At 42.5% G+C, this 21,448-nt stretch overlaps 1 protein-coding gene across 1 annotated transcript; it reads left to right on the forward strand.

The window, feature by feature from the left end:
- Nucleotides 1-6,685: 6,685 nt before the first annotated feature.
- On the forward strand, nucleotides 6,686-7,732 carry or90a1 (odorant receptor, family 90, subfamily A, member 1). The gene has a single exon (XM_045224084.1). It carries the CDS (start codon nucleotides 6,712-6,714, stop codon nucleotides 7,669-7,671), a length of 960 nt encoding a protein of 319 aa, XP_045080019.1. The 5' UTR covers nucleotides 6,686-6,711; the 3' UTR covers nucleotides 7,672-7,732.
- Nucleotides 7,733-21,448: the final 13,716 nt, after the last annotated feature.

A 21,448-nucleotide genomic window follows, 5' to 3' on the forward strand; every position in this document is an offset into this window, starting at 1 on the left:
ACAAAACAAGAAACACGAGTAGCGTACAGACATGAAACACAGGAACAGAATCAATAACGCCTCGGGATGGAACCAAAGGGAGTGATATATATAGGGGAGGTAATCAGGAAGGTGATGGAGTCCAGGTGAGTCTCATAATACCGTGCAGGCGCGCATAACGATGGTGGCAGGTGTGCGTAATGAACAGTCAACTAGCGACCTCAAATGCTGGAGAGGGGGAGCGGGAGTAGACGTGACACACAGTTAACGTAGTACATAGTACCACTGAACAAAAATATAAATGGACAATACAAAAATGTCAACGATTTTACTGAGTTTCAGTTCATATAAGGAAATCAGTCAATTGAAAGGAATTCATTAGGCCCTAATCTATGGATTTCACATGACTGGGCAGGGGCGCAGCCATGGGTGGGCCTGGCTCCAAAGTGAGTGGGCGTATGCCCTCCCAGGCCCACCCATGGCTGCGCCCCTGCCCAGCTCCACCGACAGGGGAGCCAAGCCCAGCCAATCAGAATGAGTTTATTTTTTCCACAAAAGAGCTTTATTACAGACATAAATACTTCTCATTTTCTTCAGCTGTCCGCGTGGCTGGTCTCAGACGATCCCGCAGGTAAAGGAGCCGGATGTGGAGGGCTGGCGTGGTTACACGTGGTCTGAGGTTGTGAGGCTATTTGGACGTACTGCCAAATTCTCTAGGAGGCAGCTTATGGTAGAGAAATTAACATTTAATTATCTGGCAATAGCTCTGGAGGACAATCCTGCAGTCAGCATGCCAGTTGCACACTCCCTCAAAACTTGAGACATCTGCAGCATTGTGTTGTGTGACAAAACGGAATACTTTAGAGTGGCCTTTTATTGTAAAGGTTTTTCCCATTGAAAATGAGGTGATGCAGGATAAAAAAATGGTTTTACAAAATGTTTTCGTTCATACATTGAAGATGTTATTGCTATGTTTAGAAAGAAACCTATATCTTTTAAAAATATTATATCAATGCACTCGAAGATTTAGATTTCTGATTTTCGGTGCATCCTTTTTGCACTAAAGTTTTTTGACTCAACACACGCTACCACAACTGTTTATTATCTATTATGTTGCCTACGCACTTTATTCCTAGTTATATATATATAGTGCATTCAGAAAGTATTCAGACCCCTTCCCCTTTTCCACATTTTGTTACATTACAGCCTTATTCTAAAATGGATTAAATAACACATTGTCCTCATCAATCTACAAACAATATCCCATAATGACAAAGCAAAAACAGGTTTTTAGAAATGTTTGCAAATGTTTTAAAAATAAAAAAACGGAAATACCTTATTGACATAAGTATTCAGATCCTTTGCTATGAGATTCGAAATTGAGCTCCGGTGCACCCTGTTTCCATTGATCATCCTTGAGATGTTTCTACAACTTGATTGGAGTCCACCTGTGGTAAATTCAATTTATTGGACATGATTTGGAAAGGGACACACCTGTCTATATCAGGTCCCACAGTTGACAGTCCATGTCAGAGCAAAAACCAAGCCATGAAGTCGAATTGTCCGTAGAGCTCCGAGACAGGATTGTGTCGAGGCACAGATCTGGGGAAGGGTACCAAAATAATTCTGCACCATTGAAGGTCCCTATGAACACAGTTGCCTCCATCATTCTTAAATGGAAGAAGTTTGGAACCACCAAGACTCTTCCTAGAGCTGGCCGTCCAGCCAAACTGAGCAATCAGGGGAGAAGGGCCTTGGTCAGGGAGGTGACCAAGAACCCAATGGTCACTCTGACAGAGCTCCAGAGTTCCCCTGTGGAGATGGGAGAACCTTCCAGAAGGACAACCATCTCTGCATCACTCCACCAATCAGGCCTTTATGGTAGAGTGGCCAGACGGAAGCCACTCCTTAGTAAAAGGCACATGACAGCCCGCTTTGAGTTTGTCAAAAGGCACCTAATGGACTCTCAGACCATGAGAAACAAGATTCTCTGGTCTGATAAAACCAAGATTGAACTCTTTGGCCTCAATGCCATGCGTCATGTCTGGAGGAAACCTGGCACCATCCCTACGGTGAAGCATGGTGGTGGCAGCATCATGCTGTGTGGATGTTTTTCAGGGACAGGAACTGGGAGACTAGTCAGGACAAAGTACAGAGAGACCCTTGATGAAAACCTGCTCCAGAGCGCGAAGGACCTCAGACTGGGGCGAAGGTTCCCCTTCCAAAAGGACAACGACCCTAAGTACACAGCCAAGACAACGCAGGAGTGGCTTCGGGACAAGTCTCTGAATGTTCTTGAGTGAACCAGCCAAAGCCCGGACTTGAACCCGATCTAACATCTCTGGAGAGACCTGAAAATAGCTGTGCAGCGACAATCCCCTTCCAACCTGACAGAGCTTGAGAGGATCTGGAAAGAAGAATGGGAAAAACTCCCCAAATACAGGTGTGCCAAGCTTGTAGCATCATACCCAAGAAGACTCGAGGCTGTGATGGCTGCCAAAGGTGCTTCAACAAAGTACTGAGTAAAGGTTCTGAATACTTATGTAAATATATTTCCATTTTAGTTTTTTTATATTTGCAAACATTTCTAAAAACCTGTTTTTGATTTGTCATAATGGGATATTGTGTGTAGATTGATGAGGATAAAAATCAATTTTATCAATTTTAGAATGAGGCTGTAACGTAACAAAATGTGGAAAAAGTCAAGGGGTTTGAATAGTTTCCGAATGCACTGAATTTAAAATTGATTAAATTGAGATCTTTTTTGTCACTGGCCTACACACAATACCCCATAATTTGAAAGTGGAATTATTCGTTTAGACATTTTTACAAAGTAATAAAAAATGAAAAGCTGAAATGTTTTGAGTCATTAAATATTCAACCCCTTTGTTCATCTAAGCCTAAATAAGTTCAGGAGTAAAAATATGCTCAACAAGTCACACAATAAGTTGCATGGACATTTTTTTTAGATGACTACCTCATCTCTGTATCCCACACATACAATTATCTGTAAGGCCCCTCAGTCGAGCAGTGAATTTCAAACACAGATTCAACCACAAAGACCAGCGAGGTTTTCCAATGCCTCGGAAAGAAAGGCACCCATTGGTAGATGGATAAGAAAAAAAGCCAACATTGAATATCCCTATGAGCATGGTGAAGTTAATCATTACACTATGGATGGTGTATCAGTACACCCAGTCACTACAAACATACAGGCGTCCTTCCTAACTCAGTTGCCGGAGAGGAAGGAAATCGCTCAGGGATTTCACCATGAGGCCAATGGTGATTTTAAAACAGTTACAGAGTTTAATGGCTGTGATAGGAGAAAACTAAGGATGGATCCACAACATTGTAGTTACTCCACAATATTAGCATAACTGACCAAGTGAAAAGAAGGAAGCCTGTACAGAATAAAAATATTCCAAAACATGCACTATGGCACTAAAATAAAACTGCAAAAAAATTGGCAAAGAAATTAACTTTATGTCCTGAATACAAAGCATTATGTTTGGGGCAAATCAAACACAACACATCACTGAATACCTCTCTTCATATTTCCAAGCATGGTGGTGGCTGCATCATGATATGGGTATGCTTGTCATCGGCAAGGGAGTTTTTTAAATAAAAAGGCAGATTCTAGACGATTCTAGTCAAAACTGTAACTGCAGAGGCTAAATCCTAGAGGAAAACCTGTTTCAGTCTGCTTTCCAACAGACACTGGAAGACAAATTCACCTTTCAGTAGGACAATAACCTGAAATAAAAGGCCAAATATACACTGGAATTGCTTACAAAGATGACATTGAATGTTTCTGAGTGGCCTATTTACAGTTTTGACTTAAATCGGCTTGAAAATCTATGGCAAGACTTTAAAATGGCTGTCTAGCAATGATAAACAACCAATTTAAAAAAGAATTTAAAAAAGAATAATGTTCCGATATTGTACAATCCAAGTCCGCAAGGCAGACTTACCCAGAAAGACTCACAGCTGTAATCGCTGCCATCGGTGATTCTAACATGTATTCACTCAAGGGGTTGAATACATATCTAATCAAGATATATTAGTGTTTTATTTTTCATACATTTTCTACATATAGATCGTTGACAAAAAATGACATTTAAATCCATTTTAATCCCACTTTGTAACACAACAAATGTGCAGAAAGTAAAGTGGTGTGAATACTTTCTGAAGGCAATATCTACAACATGTCTACCTCAATTACCTCGTAACGCTGCACATCGACTCGGTACTGGTACCTGTTTATATAGCCAAGTTATCGTTACTCATTGTTTATTCATTACGTGTTATTACTTTTCTATGATTACTCTATTTTCTTTCTCTCTACATTGTTGAGAAGGGGCCCATAAGTAAGTATTTCACTGTTAGTCTACACCTGTTGTTCATATTATATTATTTATGAAGCATGTGACGCATAACATTTGTTTTTGATTTGATTTTGATTTGAATGGTCTCTGTTTGGTTCTCTTTGTGGCTCTTTTTGAGGGGTCTGAGTTTGATTGGAGCGTTCACATTGCACAGAGTTAGGATAATTTGGCTGAAAAGCTCCACGATCTGGCTGCAGTACTTCAGCTACAAAGGCTCTTAAGTTTACAAATATTAATTTATTGCTTAAAACAATGTGGTGGGTGCTGGGAATGTGCTTCATGTATCCAATCATGGGTCAAGGCCTTCATCGTACATAATAATTTGTTCCTAACTGACTCGCCTGGTTAATTAAAAGTTGAATAAAATGAAATGAACATTATTTTCTCATTAGTATATTGTATAATTTAATATAATATGCCATTTAGCAGACGCTTTTATCCAAAGCGACTTACAGTCATGCGCGCATACATTTTTACGTATGGGTGGCCCCGGGGATGGAACCCACTACCCTGGCGTTACAAGCGCCATGCTCTACCAATTGAGCTACAGAGGACCACTGCTTGCCTCCTCACATATTCCATGTCAAGTGTTATTCCAAACACAGTTCAAACAACTATCTATATTTAGCCTACTTAATTGTTTTGCACACCTAGTTTGTTGTGCAACATTTCAAAGGTTATGCTTATCAGAGCCAATCCCTGAACCTGCATTACATTTTGGATAGTTTTTTCTCTACTACCTACTCTATGATGACATCAGAATCAAGTGTTTATAAGACAGCTCCTACTTGTTTGGTACCAAAACTAAAGTGGGATGAGGTAAGTGGACATTTCTTGGAATGAAAGACTATACACATTTTCCTTCCACAGATACTAAGGTGAGGTGAAAGGGTATTATTTGTGCTGTGTGTATATACTTGCTATATCGTTTGTGATTCAGTGAGAAAGCCATTTCCTTAAAGAAGCACATTTAATATAAATCTAAGCATTTATGGTCTATTCATATGTACATTCAGGTCTATACCAAATCTGCTAAATTATTCTGAATAACAAACCTTTGCCTTTATTGCACAACATTCATTTTATTGACCATAAAGAATGTGATTTTCAGCATATACTTTATATACACCTGCAATGAGGTACTTTAGATTTTTTGCCAGCTAAATATGTAACTTAGGCTGCGTTTACACAGGCAGCCCAGTTTTGATATTTTCTCCACTAATTGGTCTTTTGACCAATTACATCAAAATATCAGAATTTGGCTGCCTGTGTAAACGCAGCCATAGATTCCAAACGTAACTATGTGACTTAAAGCACAAAAAAGCATTCAGTGATATTCTAAACGGGTTCAAACCATTATATAAACAGTGGCACAGAAGCACTTATTAAAATGTATGATATGCATAGATACAATTTCATGTGAGACCTTAAAGGCTGTACTTTTTCCTCAATTATATGACTGTTATGGGGGCAATCTGCAGTTCAAACAACAAGAAAGCAGTCAGCCCACCACTGTTTCAGTAAACAGCTGAGGGACGGGGCTGGAGAAATGTAACCACTCTCAAATTCATATACATAGCTATGGCTACAAGGACTGACCATCTATGATATTTACATGATCGTTTTAACCATGTTTTGAGGTTACAATTACACTGTTACAAACAATGGAGTAATACAACAAGCTTTTATTTTGGCATTTATAAGTTCTATTCTTCAAGAAAGAATAGGTAATCATCATGAATTTAAAAGTCCAAAAATGGATGTAGCAATCACTAGCAGACTTGGACATACAGTTATGGGCATTAAAACGGTAACCTGTACTGCAATGCAGTAAAAAACATTTGCTTTAAAGTGCACTGCGTTACTTGGATTATTGGTATGACTGCTAATGAACTTGGTGCAGTAACTTTGAAATGCGAAGAACTGTATTCCTTGAAGCAAGTATTCAAAGCTGTTGTATTCTTAGTCCAGAACTTCTGTGTGTTTTAGGACACGCGTGTGTATTGTCAACATTTATGCTCTGTATTTGGCTGTTTAAAAAAATTATAGACTGAAATTCTGACCATTCAAAGTAAAGGGTTTCCACTTCAATTTTCAATGTTTATTTAGCCTATGTTAGGCATAGTGATTAAAAACATCACAGAATGTGTAGTTTTGTATATAGACATGACATTTCAAACTGTTTGGACTGACCAATGAGGTGACATTCTGTGGTTATTTTACTTCCAAAGGTAATAAAATGTATTGAATACATTTTTTAAAGGATTTTCCATCCCTCTCTCTCTTTCTTTCTCTCTGTGTTCCCAGCCTAGGTACTATGAACTCATCGGCCGGTCCACTAGGAAATATGAGCTATGACCCGCAGATATTAGTGAGAGACACGTTCAACACTGCCTTCGTGAAGAACCTGATCGTGGTGCTGGTATGGTTCAGCCTCAGCTACATCAACAGCAGCGTGGTGGCCACCTTCTTCAGGAACCGTGTGTTCTACGAGAACCCGCGCTACATCCTCTTCATCCACATGGTCATCAACGACGCCATGCAGCTCACTGTCACCATCACCCTGTTTGTGCTGAGCTACATATTCTACACCATTAACGTTTCCTTCTGCTGCTTCTTCATCCTTGTGGCTGTCTTTACCACCAGGACCTCCCCGGTCAACCTGGCTAGCATGGCCATTGAGCGCTACATCGCCATCTGCAACCCCCTCCGCCACGCTCAGATCTGCACGCCACGCCGCACCTACGCTCTCATCGGCTTCATCTGGTTTATCTGCGTGGTGCCCGACATCACTGACCTCTTTGTGACCATGGCCACCGAGTCTTTGAGCTTCTTCAACACACGCGTGTTCTGTCTGAGGCAGAACGTCTTCAAGGACCCCATTCTAACCTACAAGAGGCAAGCCTTTGACGCCATCTACTTCTCCTGTGTCTTCCTCACCCTGGTCTACACCTACCTGCGGATCCTGTTCACTGCCAGGGCTCTGTCCTCAGAGAAGCAGTCTGCCCAGCGGGCCAGGAACACCATCCTGCTCCACGGGGGGCAGCTCCTCATGTGCATGCTCTCCTATATCTCCCCCAGCATGGACATAGTCTTTCGTCTCATCTTACCCGGACACATCCTGGAGATTCGCTTCGCCAATTACCTCATCGTCTACATCCTCCCCAGGTTCCTCAGCCCCATCATCTATGGCGTCCGAGACAAGGAGTTCCGGAAGTATCTGAAAAGGTATTTTGTGAGTGACCGGTGTAAGGGGATGTCTCATCGAGTCAACCATAGTGAAGAGGGAGAAAATAAAGCAGGTTAAAATAAAAAGTAGTTAGTGATACAATTTACAGTATATGGTAATTGTGTAAAAATACAGGTAAAAGGAATTGCACTGTATTGTAAATACATACTTTGTATGACTTATGTAACCTATTTTTGTATAGGAATATAATTAGGAATATTATTGTTTTCCTTTCTTTTCTAATAAATTGTTGTTTCAACTAAATATATTCATCAGAGGTACTATATCAATGAATATACAGTACACATGATATAAACACTAGAAATAAAGAATGATTATTTGAAGTGTGAAATACTGATTCAGTACTTTTTACCATTGCCCAATGCGGAATTTAACATCACTCAAGGTCTCTCTGATAGAAAAAACGTTCTATTTGATCAAGCAGATTTTTTTTCAATAATGTAAGAAAACACATTATCCAAAATTCACATGCAATGAACAAGAAAAATGACAATCTTGAGATAAAAGTTTGTTAAAATCGAAAATGTGCTTAGTACATTTTTTGGGGATATTCACTGCTATTGATCCCACAACATAACATCTTTGGATTGTATCTAGTGAAAAGTTACGCTCATTTAAAATAGTTTTCCCTTAACAACATACCAGTACTGTCGTTTCGTAGCTTGAGAGACAATGCATATGAATGCATACACAATTGTAAGCCTTCAGAGTGGCGCAGTGGTCTAAGGCACTGCATCACAGCGCTAGCTGTGCCACTAGAGATCATGGTTCGAATCCAGGCTCTGTCATAGCTGGCTGCGACCGGGAGACCCATGGGGTGGTGCACAATTGGCCCAGGTTAGGGGAGGGAATGGCTGGCAGGGATGTAGCTCAGTTGGTAGAGCATGGTGTTTGCAATGCCAGGGTTGTGGGTTTGATTCCCATGGGGGGAATGTATGCACTCACTAACTGACACTTGAGTGTCTGCTAAATGACTTAAGTGTATGGATAACTAGCTACACCAGCAGCATACCTTAGCTGAAGCTAAGCAGGGTTGGTCCTGGATGGGATACCAGATGTTGTTGGAGGGCCAGTAGGAGATACTCTTTACTCTGGTCTAAAAAAAAATATCCCAATGCCCCAGGGCAGTGATTGGGGACATTGCCCTGTGTATGGTGCTGTCTTTTGGTCAGAGTAGGGGTCCTACTTAACCCTGGTGTCCTGGCTAAATTCCCAATCTGGCCCTGATACCATCATGGCCACTTAATCCTCCCCTGCAACTATTCCCCAGGTCGTTGCTGTAAATGAGAATGTGTTCTCAGTACCTGGTAAAATAATGGTGTACAGTGCCTTCAGAAAGTATTCACACCCCTTTAATTTTTCCGAATTTTGTGGAATGAAGTTTTTATACATTTTTGTCAACCCCTTTGTTATGACAAAGCCTAAATAACTTCAGGAGTAAACATTTGCTTAACAAATCACATAAGTGGCATGGACTCACTGTGTGCAATAATAGGGTTTAACATGATTGTTGAATGACTACCTCATCTCTGTACCCCACACACAGGTGTGTAATGTTAGGGGAGCACGAGGGAGCATGGACAATTCATTTCTGATCAATTCTAAATAAATTATATTTCATTACCACAAGAATTCCATGAAAAACGATAGAATAACAAACCAAATAAATATACAGGCTACAGCAGCCTACAGGTAGGTAAACGGTGGTTTCTTCCCTGTCTTCTCTCTGGCGGTAGCAAGAATGATGAAGAACTGTAGGCTACATCAGCAGTGTGCACTGCACTGTGGAGGCGCATTGGAGGCTTGACAACTTTGGCCAATCAGAACTTTGAAAAAATTCACCTTGTCTGCCTTGATGTTCGTAAAACTCCATGACCCCCTTTTGCACAGTGGAACCCAGAATGATATGTGACCACTTAGTTACGGCGACACCGTTCTGCCGAGGACACCGAAACCAGAGTGGCCATCGCAAAGCCTAAGAGCTTGACTCTCTCTGGAAGTTGCTGTAGCCCTGCTTGGGACATTTAGCCTATATTGGCTATTTGTTGAGACGCAGGGCCCATTCTAGCTTGGTGTGTCAGGGAGGGAAATTGGAAATCTGATTTGGGCCAAGTTGGAGGTAATAATGCATTGCCTGTTCACCCCGCTATCATCCAGAAGGCGAGGTCAGTACAGGTGCATCAAAGCTGGGACCGAGAGAATGAAAAACAGCTTCTATCTCAAGGCCATCAGACTGTTAAATAGCCATCACTAGCACATTAGAGGCTGCTGCTGCCTATTGAAATCACTGGCCACTTTAAGAAATGGTACACTGGTCACTTTAATAATGTTTACATATCTTGCACTACTCATCTCATATGTATACACTGTATTCTATTCTATAATATTCTACTGTATCTTAGTCCAAGCCGCCCTGTCATTGCTTGTCCATATATGTATATACTCTTAAATTCCATTCCTTACTAGTTTTGTGTGTATTGGGTATATCTTGTGAAATTGTTAAATATTACTTGTTAGATATTACTGCACTGTCGGCGCTAGAAGCACAAGCATTTCGCTACACCCGCAATAACATCTGCTAAACACGTTTATGTGACAAATAACATTTGATTTGATTTGATTTACAGTAGGTTATAGTTTATTCAGATGCATGAGTACACCACACCAAAAGCTTGATTTTATGGCTGTTTTAAAATCGATTTCCTGCTATTCTACATAGTAATGATTTATGTTCAATACATGGTCAATTGATTTTTGATGATTTAATATATGCAAATCAAATCTATGAATTGATAGTTCACCTCTCTGTTTTCTTTTATTCTGTAATAGGGTATATTGTAAACATGTGTTCAAGCTAATCAAATCAAAGTTTATTTAGCGCTGTCCTTTTAGAATCAAGAAGGGCGCGCCAATCATTTAAATACCACTCATCAAGATCTGTTGCCTATGCCTAATAGTCCTACTCATCACTTAATATTATTGTTATTATTACAAATAGAAGATTACCACTTCTCACAATGGTGATCATTTAGTAAAGTTAGATCAAAGCTGAATCAATGTCTTGCAAGATCACATAATGATTCATTAGTATTTTACATAACAGAACCAAATATAATAGCATAGCCTTACTGTTACACCAAAAACACCACCTCATTTCTTATGAGATTTTAGGATGGTTAGCTGAAGCTTAAAAGTCACACAAAAGAATCTCATGCACCAGAACTCAACAGAGACACCTTTGATTGTTAACACCATCTGCTCTAATTCGCTCACGAAACAGTCATTTAAGAAGATCGAAATGCATAGGCTATTCCCATGAAACTGATTGAGATCAATCAAATGGCATGCAAGTGCAGTTTCACCGGTAACACGTGAATAATTATCATTCACGATTGACAGTGATGATGGCCTATTTTGAAATGAGGTATGCCTAACTTGGTGTTTGAGGGTATTAAATAGAACATTTTATTGAGACAATATGTGTGGGCAAAGGCAGACGTTGCAATTGGAGGATGCATTTTATGCATATTCTATAACAGGGCTCTCCAACCCTGTTCCTGGAGAGCTACCAACCTGTAGGTTTTCATTCCAACCCTAATTTGTAGTGCACCTGATTCTAATAATTAGCTGGTTTATAAAATGATCAGGTTACTAACAACTGGGGTTGGAGTGAAACCCTACAGGACAGTAGCGCTCCAGGAACAGGGTTTGAGAGCCATGATAGGCTATTCAAAACTTGGACTGAGGAAATTATGACGTCATTTACATATTTTTTGCGCTCCCTCACACTGCCCACACATACAATTATATGTAAGGTCCATCAGTCGATGGTGATTTTAAACCAGTTACAGAGTTAAATGCCTATGATAGGAGAAAACTGAGGATGGATCAACAATATTGTAGTTACTACACAATAAATGACAGAGTGAAAAGAAGGAAGCCTATACGGAATAAAAATATTCCAAAACATGCATCCTGTTTGCAATAACGCTATAAAGTAATACTGCAAAAAATGTGGCAAAGAAATTAACTTTTTGTCCTGAATACAAAGTGTTATGTTTGGGGCAAATCCAACACAACACATCACTGAGTACCACTCTTCATATTTTCAAGCATGGTGGTGGCTGCATCATGTTATGGGTATGCTTGTCATCAGCAAGGACTACAGAGTTTTTTAGGATAAAAATAAAAGGAATAGAGCTAAGCACAGGAAAAGTCCTAGAGGAAAACCTGGTTCAGTCTGCTTTCCAACAGACACTGGGAAACAAATCCACCTTTCAGCAGGACCTAAAACGCAATGCCAAATATACACTAGATTTCCTTACGACAACGACATTGAATGTTCCTGAGTGGCCTAGTTACAGTTTTGACTTAAATCGGCATGAAAATCCATGGCAAGACAACAACCAATTTGACAGAGCTTGAAGAATTAAAAAAATAATAATGGGCAATCCAGGTTTGCAAATCTCTTAAGAGGCTTACCCAGAAAAACTCACAGCTGTAATCGCTGCCAGAGGTGATTCTAACATGTATTGACTCAGGGGGTTGAATACTTATCTAATCAAAATACATTAGTGGTTTATTTCCATTAATACAAATATAATTTCAAATGTTTCTACCACTTTGAAATTACAGAGTATTTTGGGTAGATCGTTGACAAAAAATGACTATTAAATCAATTTTAATCCCACTTTGTAACACAATAAAATGTGGAAAAGGTCAAGGGGTGTGAATACTTTCTGAAGGCAGGTAGGCTACACTGTAACAGAAAACTGTAATTTATATGGGAAATGGTGTATTATCAACAGTAAAATACTGTGAAATGTTTAACTGCAGCATACAGTAAATTATTGTACATTGTGGGGAAATGTTGTGGGTGGGTAAAGAATTGCTGTATTTCGAATGGTACTGTGATTCCACCCCACAGATTACAGCACCGCACCATATTTTTGGAGCGCCAAAACACTTTTGACCAATAGTGAGTGCACTGTATTGTTGTTTCTGTCTCAATAAAATATTTTCAGGCGTGTCTTGTAAGAGGATATATTTGCTGCATCCATTAGTGAGAGTGCTGTAACAATTTAACTCATACTGTATGTGGTAACAGTGCCCCATACAATTTAAAATGTATAGGGAACAGATTGGAGTGGCAGGAAGTCTTAAACCTTTAATGGTTGAGCATTTTGCCAGGGCAAAACAGACCAGTCGCTGCCAGTTTAGGAGCCTTTGTTAAAGCTGAAATCCACAGTTGGTGAAACTGTAGCCTCGTTGCTAACCAGGCTTCCCTAAAATGGGAAGCATAGGGAAGTTCCATGGCAGAAATCAGCTAAAGAGGGGTCTGATCCCGGTGTAAATCAGTGACCCCTCGCAACATGTCAAACTAATCAAATGCCTTGCTTGAGCGGATCTCCAAAGGTGCTCAGCAGATTAGTGCTGTAGGAGCAACAGTGCGTGAGGACAAAAAATGTCAACAAAACATTTTTTTGGGGGGGTAGATCAGCTTTAATACTACAGATAGATTGTAGCTTCCATCAATGTAATTGTCTGCATCATTTCCAATCCCACATATATATTTTTGTCAATATGTAAATATATATAATTTTACACAAAGCATTTTAGAACGTTTGCAGCACGCTGGTTTTCACAGCATTTCTCTGTTATTTCAAGATGAGCTAAAGCTTCAGCAAGAGTGGAGAAATGGTCTACAATGTTGACCATATTAATATTTTAAATGTTGATGTTTCTGAAGTGATATTTGGCTGTAAAGGCTAGCATGATGGACAAGAAGTAGCTAGCCACAATGAGGTTCATTTTGAGAAAAGTCAGCTAACCTTGTACACTACCTAGGAATAACTAATTAGCTAGCTAGTTACATTTCTCTCACGATTATAAAGCCAACAAAATGTTAATAAAAACAGTCTATTATAAACCTAAAAGGTTAGCTGTGTTAGCCCAGTCGCTAGCTTATCCAGGGTCAGTGATACATAGAGCAACCATGTACTGCCTATCTATGGGAACAACTGCAATCATTTTGCAAGCAACATTGCTAAAATGAATAAAATAAAATAAAATGAACCTTATAATATGTTACCTGTAATGCTCATCTCCTGTAGCCTAATTGTCATCTCCTTATTTTCATCAATAAGCAAAAACTCAAACAGGAAGTACCAGTGACACGCTCAATACAGAAGTGGTCCGATGAAGCAGATGCTAAGCTACAGGACTGTTTTGCAAGCACAGACTTGAATATGTTCTGGGATTCATGTACCTAAATTACAACGGTTGGATTTGCACTAAACACTTTTATATGTCAGCACTTAAAAGGCATGTACAAAATCTGGTATATGGTTTGCCTCATATACATTGTCTACTGGTATGATTTTAAATTGAGAACATACACTGAGTGTACAAAACATTAAGAACACCTTCCTAATATTGAGTTCCCCCCTTTTGTCCTTAGAACAGCCTCAATTAATCGGGGCATGGACTCTACAAGGTGTCATAAGCATTCTACAGGGATGCTGGACCATGTTGACTCCAACACTTCCAACAGTTGTGTCAAGTTGGCTGGATGTCCTTTGGGTGGTGGACCATTCTTGATACACAGGGGAAACTGTTGAGCATGAAACACCCAGCAGCGTTGCAGTTCTTGACACAAACTGGTGCGCCTGGCACCTACCCCCATACCCCGTTCAAAGGCACTTAAATATTTTGTCACATTCACTTTTGTCATAGCACAGACTTGAATATGTTCTGGGATTCATCCGATGGCATATCACATCAGTCGCCAGCTTCATTAATAAGTACATCAACAACGTCATCCCCACAGTTGACCATACATACAGTGGGGAGAACAAGTATTTGATACACTGCTGATTTTGCAGGTTTTCCTACTTACAAAGCATGTAGAGGTCTGTAATTTTTATCATAGGTACACTTCAACTGTGAGAGACGGAATCTAAAACAAAAATCCAGAAAATCACATTGTATGATTTTTAAGTAATTAATTAGCATTTTATTGCATGACATAAGTATTAGATACATCAGAAAAGCAGAACTTAATATTTGGTACAGAAACCTTTGTTTGCAATTACAGAGATCATACGTTTCCTGTAGGTCTTGACCAGGTTTGCACACACTGCAGCAGGGATTTTGGCCCACTCCTTCATACAGACCTTCTCCAGATCCTTCAGGTTTCGGGGCTGTCGCTGGGCAATACGGACTTTCAGTTCCCTCCAAAGATTTTCTATTGGGTTCAGGTCTGGAGACTGGCTAGGCCACTCCAGGACCTTGAGATGCTTCTTACGGAGCCACTCCTTAGTTGCCCTGGCTGTGTGTTTCGGATCGTTGTCATGCTGGAAGACCCAGCCACGACCCATCTTCAATGCTCTTACTGAGGGTGCAGTCGTCCCTTACAAGATCTCGCGATACATGGCCCCATCCATCCTCCCCTCAATACGGTGCAGTCGTCCTGTCCCCTTTGCAGAAAAGCATCCCCAAAGAATGATGTTTCCACCTCCATGCTTCACGGTTGGGATGGTGTTCTTGGGGTTGTACTCATCCTTCTTCTTCCACCAAACACGGCGAGTTTAGACCAAAAAGCTCTATTTTTGTCTCATCAGACCACATGACCTTCTCCCATTCCTCTTCTGGATCATCCAGATGGTCATTGGCAAACTTCAGATGGGCCTGGATATGCGCTGGCTTGAGCAGGGGGACCTTGCGTGCGCTGCAGGATTTTAATCCATGACGGCGTAGTGTGTTACTAATGGTTTTCTTTGAGACTGTGGTCCCAGCTCTCTTCAGGTCATTGACCAGGTCCTGCCGTGTAGTTCTGGGCTGATCCCTCACCTTCCTCATGATCATTGATGCCCCACGAGGTGAGATCTTGCATGGAGCCCCAGACCGAGGGTGATTGACCGTCATCTTGAACTTCTTCCATTTTCTAATAATTGCGCCAACAGTTGTTGCCTTCTCACCAAGCTGCTTGCCTATTGTCCTGTAGCCCATCCCAGCCTTGTGCAGGTCTACAATTTTATCCCTCATGTCCTTACACAGCTCTCTGGTCTTGGCCATTGTGGAGAGGTTGGAGTCTGTTTGATTGAGTGTGTGAACAGGTGTTTTTTATACAGGTAAAGAGTTCAAACAGGTGCAGTTAATACAGGTAATGAGTGGAGAACAGGAGGGCTTCTTAAAGAAAAACTAACAGGTCTGTGAGAGCCGGAATTCTTACTGGTTGGTAGGTGATCAAATACTTATGTCATGCAATAAAATGCAAATTAATTACTTAAAAATCATACAATGTGATTTTCTACATGCTTTGTAAGTAGGAAAACCTGCAAAATCGGCAGTGTATCAATTACTTGTTCTCCCCACTGTACATATACCAACCAGAAGCCATGGATTACAGGAAACATCCGCACTAAGCTAAAGGCTAGAGCTGCCGCTTTCAAGGAGCGGGACACTAATCCGGACACTTATAAGAAATCCCACTAAGCCCTCCGATGAACTGTCAAAAGGCAAAGTGTAAATACAGGACTAAGATCGAATCCTACTACACCGGATCTGACGCTCGTCGGATGTGGCAGCGCTTGCAAACTACAACATCACAGATTACAAAGAGAAACCCAGCCACGAGTTGCCCAGTTACATGAGCCTACCAGACGAGTTAAATGCCTTCTATGCTCACTTTGAGGCAAGCAACACTGAAACATGCATGAGAGCACCAGCTGTTCTGAACGATTGTGTGATCACTGTCTTCGTAGCCGATGTGAGTAAGACCTTTACCTTTGGTGTCAGGACAACAACCGCTCCCTCAACATGAGCAAGACAAAGGAGCTGATCGTGGACTACAGGAAAAGGAGGGCCGAGAACGTCCCCATTCACATCGGCGTGGCTGTAGTGGAGCGGGTCGAGAGCTTCAAGTTCCTTGGTGTCCACATCACTAAGGACATATCATGGTCCAAACACACCAACACAGTCGTGAGGAGGGCACAAAAATGCCTATTTCCCCTCAGGAGGCTGGAAATATTTGGCATGGGACCTCAGATCCTCAAAAAGTTATACAGCTGCACCATCGAGAGCCTCCTGACTGGTTGCATCACCGCTTGGTATGGCGACTGCTCGGCATCCGACCGCAAGATGCTGCAAAGGGTAGTACATACGGCCCAGTACATCACTGGGGTCAAGCTCCCTGCAATCCAGGACCTCTATACCAGGCGGTGTCAGAGGAAAGCCCTAAAAATGTTCAAAGACTGCAGCCACCCAAGTCATAGACTGTTCTCTCTGCTACCGCATGGCAAGCGGTACCAGAGCGTCAAGTGGGAGACCAAAAGGTTCCTCAACAGCTTCTACTCCCAAGCCATAAGACTGCTGAACAGTTAATTAAATGGCTACCCAGACTATTTGCATTGATCCCCTTATTTTTTTGTTATTTATTTCACTGGCTCTCTTGCACATACTATATTGACACTCCAACACATATTGACGCCACACACACATTTACATTCCTTCACAGACACTGCTGCTACTCTCTGTTTATTATTACATTTTAGATTTTTTGTCATTTAGCAGACACTCTTATCCAGAGCAACTTACAGTTAGTGAGTGCATACATTTTCATAGTGGCCCCCCGTGGGAATCGAACCCACAACCCTGGCGTTGCAAACACCATGCTCTACCAACTGAGCTACAGAGGGCCTATTATCTGTGCATAGTCACTTTTCCCCTACCTACATGTACAGTATATATTACCTAAATTACCCCGTACCCTTGCACATTGACTCAGTGCCTGTACCCCTTGTATACACACTGGTTAATTATATTTTATTGTGTTACTATTTTTTATTTAGCACATTCTTCTTACTTACTTTTTAAAAACTCTGCATTGTTGGTTAAGGGCTCGTAAGTACGCATTTCATGGTAAAGTCTACTGTAACGTAGACGCTGGGAGTCATGAAGCAGGTGCAGTTGGAGAGTTTAATAGAACTTGAACAATAATCAATACAAAACGAGGCATAGCGTAGGGACATGGAAACAGAGTCAATAACACCTGACGGAAAATAACAACAGAGCGCTATATATATGGGGAGTAATCAGGAAGGTGAGTCCAGGTGTGCCTGATGATGAGGTGCAGGTGTGCGTAATGATGGGTAGCCAAGGCCGGTGGTTAGTAAACCGGCGACATCGAACGCCGGAGGGGAGGAGCAGGAATAGACGTGACACTACACCTGTTGTATTCAGCGCACGTGAAAAATAAAACATTTGATTTGACACACAATCCATGTCTCAATTGTCTCAAGGCTTATTAAACATTCTTTAACCTGTCTCCTCCCCTTCATCTACACTGATTGAAGTGGATTTAACAAGTGACATCAATAAGGGATCATAGCTTTCACCTGGATTCACCTGGTCAATCTATGTCATGGAAAGAGCAGGTGTTCTTAATTTTTTGTGCACTCAGTGTATAGCTCAATATGTAAACAATGTATGAGTTTAGCTATTCTCTCCTTCAGATGACAGATGCCCATAAAGCCAGAAATACCATCATACTGTAGGCCTATGGCTGCATTGGCAATGCATGCCATACGATAAGCCACAAAATGGATTCACATACACTATATATACAAAAGTATGTGGACACCCCTTCAAATGAGTGGATTCGGCTATTTCAGCCACACCCGTTGCTGACAGGTGTATAAAATCGAGCACACAGCCATACAATCTCCATAGACAAACATTGGCAGTAGAATGGCCTTACTGAAGAGCTCAGTGGCTCAGTGTCAAATTTCTAACCTGCTAGAGCTGCCCCAGTCAACTGTAAGTGCTGTTATGGTGAAGTGGAAACGTCTAGGAGCAACAATGGCTCAGCTGCGAAGTGGTAGGCCACACAAGCTTACAGAACGGAACCGCCGTGTGCTGAAGCGTGTAGCACGTAAAAATTGTCTGTCCTCAGTTGCAACACTCACTGCCGAGTTCCAAACTACCTCTGGAAGCAACGTCAGCACAATAACTATTCTTCTGGAGCTTCATGAAATGGGTTTCCATGGCCGAGCAGCCGCACACAAGCCTAAGATCACCATGCGCTATGCTAAGCGTCGGCTGGAGTGGTGTTGAGCTCGCAGCCATTGGACTCTGGAGCAGTGGAAACGCGTTCTCTGGAGTGATGAATCACTGCCAAAAACAACATAATGGGCAATCTTCACTATTTTCGGTGGTAGCAAAGCGCAGCCAGCAACCATGTGGATGACTGGAGAAAAGGAAAAAAGTATGTTTGTCACCAAAGCAGTGTAGAACGTGTTGTGATGTTTGACTTACCAGCGTAATCCACTTTCAATTTCAGTAAATATAAATTGCAGACTCTCGGCCACACTTGATAACTTGAAAACTAGCACTTGAAACTAGCGTAGGCAACAACTACCCGGACGCAAAAAAGTGATGCACATAACACACAGCACCCCTTCTACGGGTTTGTGGGGGAGGGTTCTTGAAATGTAACATCCAATCAAAATCAGCTGACAATTTAAACCGACAATACAACATTCTCCAGACCTCCAAGGGAGGTGTGACAACGACGTGATTTTGGAGGTATGGCAACGCGAGACTAGTGATACTGCCATATCCGTTTGCGATATTACAACAACAAAGAAGTTACTTCAAACAAAAAACACTGTTTCTTTCCCTCAGACATCATTGCACGCTCGATAGAACAGCAATAACAAAGGCGCTGGGGCAAACAGTGGCGCTGTTCCCCCCTTTACGGATTTCAGCTTTAAGACCTGGGTGATATAACACCAAATATGAATTGATATACTGTACATTGTATTGTGAACATGATGTGTAAACATATTACATAGCAGCCAACCTGCTTGCACCAATCCCATGTAAGTTACAGAAACATTCTGGGCAATCCCTTTACATTGTATGATCTATATATACAGTACTTTCATTACAAAAGTCAGGTTGAACTATATATTTGCTAGCCTGGGTGCCAGTGTGTTTCTGTTCTCTTGCCAATTCCTTATAGATGTCACGGAATCTGCCGAGGCTGCTCCTCCTCCTTGCTCGGGCAGGTTTCGGCGGTCGTCGTCCCCGGAGTACTAGCTACCACCGTTGTATGTTTCTATGTTCGTTTGCTTTTGTCTGATTGTTGTACACCTGTGGTTAGTTAGTGTTGATTATGTGTCCTATAAGTTCTCGTTTTGTTAGTCATGTGTTGTGTGTTATTGAGCTTCCTGTCTTCGTGCCTGTTTTGGTTTTCCCTCCTTGTGTTTTAGGAGAGGTTTTCGCACTTGTTGTGCGCGTTTAGTATTTTTCCTGTTCGTTTACGCCTGTGTGCGTATCGCTCGTCTCCGGGCACTTTTGCTCGTATTGATCTACTAAAGACTGTTGAACGAAGCTTCAGTGTCCTGCGCCTGATTCCCGCACCTTCCACATACAGCACTCTTGACAGAATAACACACCAAGATGAAATCAGCAGGAGCAGCACTAGCATCCGAGTCCCTGGAGGAGCGCGTCCGCGAGCAGAACGACCAGATCAACCGCATCGGGACCGCCCTTCAGGACGTAATAAACACTCTGCACCGATGGGAGAACAGAGGGGCACCCACATCTCCCCCTACCTTGCCATCACCATCGGCCAGTCCGCCCATCCAAGCTCCGGAACCCAGTGGGATTCGGCTCTCGCTCCCGAGGGCATATGATGGTACCGCTGCCGGGTGTCAGGGGTTCCTCCTGCAGGTGGAACTATACCTGGCCACCGTACACCCGGCGCCCTCGGGACACGAGAGCGTTTCCGCCCTCATCTCCTGTCTCACCGGCAAGGCGTTGGAGTGGGCCAACGCCGAATGGAGGAGGATAGACGCCGCCACGATCACATACGCGGAGTTCTCCCGCCGCTTCAGGGCTGTGTTCGACCATCCACCTGAGGGGAAAGCGGCGGGGGAGCGTCTATTCTACCTCCGGCAGGGGAGGAGGAGCGCCCAGGAATTTGCACTGGAGTTCCGGACTCTAGCGGCTGACGCAGGGTGGAATGAGCGGGCCCTCATCGATCATTATCGTTGTAGTCTTCGGGAGGACGTCCGTCGAGAGCTGGCCTGCAGGGATACCAGTCTCACGTTCGACCAGTTGGTGGACATGTCCATCCGGCTGGACACCCTGCTGGCCACCCGCGGATGTTCCGAGTGGGGTTCGTCCATTCCACCCTCCAGCACCTCCGAGCCGAGCCCTATGGAGCTCGGGGGTGCTGGCGCTAGAGAGAAGAGGGGAAGGAGCACGAGGGGGGCCATCCCCTGCACCAACTGTGGCCGTGGAGGACACACCGCGGCCAGGTGTTGGGGAGGGTCTCCTAGGGGAGAGGACGGCAGGCCCTGCACTGGGGAGTCCTTCCAGGTGAGTAGGCGTCCCACTTACCCAGAGCTCTCTGTTGTGCACTTCTGTATACCTGTGCGATTTCCACAGGTTGCACCTCATTCCCAGCATAAGGCGCTAGTAGATTCAGGCGCAGCTGGGAATTTTGTTGATCGTAAATTTTGTTTAGAATTAGGGATTCCCCTACTTCCTGTTGACATCCCATTTCCTGTTCATGCCCTAGATAGCCGTCCGTTGGGATCGGGGTTGATCAGGGGAAGTCACAGCGCCACTTAGGATGTGTACGCAGGGGGTCATGAGGGGACTATCCAGCTATATCTTATCGACTCTCCTGCGTATCCGGTGGTGCTGGGAATTCCCTGGTTGAGTACCCATGATCCTTCTATTTCGTGGCAAGAGAGGGCTCTTAAGGAGTGGTCTGCCCAGTGTGAGAGGAGATGTTTGGGTGTTTCCGTGGGGGCGACCT

This window comes from Coregonus clupeaformis, chromosome 12 (genome assembly GCF_020615455.1).
Source record: "Coregonus clupeaformis isolate EN_2021a chromosome 12, ASM2061545v1, whole genome shotgun sequence".
NCBI classification, from domain to species: domain Eukaryota; kingdom Metazoa; phylum Chordata; class Actinopteri; order Salmoniformes; family Salmonidae; genus Coregonus; species Coregonus clupeaformis.

What these genes read in the sequence shown, in the direction of transcription:
- or90a1 (XM_045224084.1), top strand. Translation starts at nt 6,712, where the DNA reads ATGAGCTATGACCCGCAGATATTAGTGAGAGACACGTTCAACACTGCC.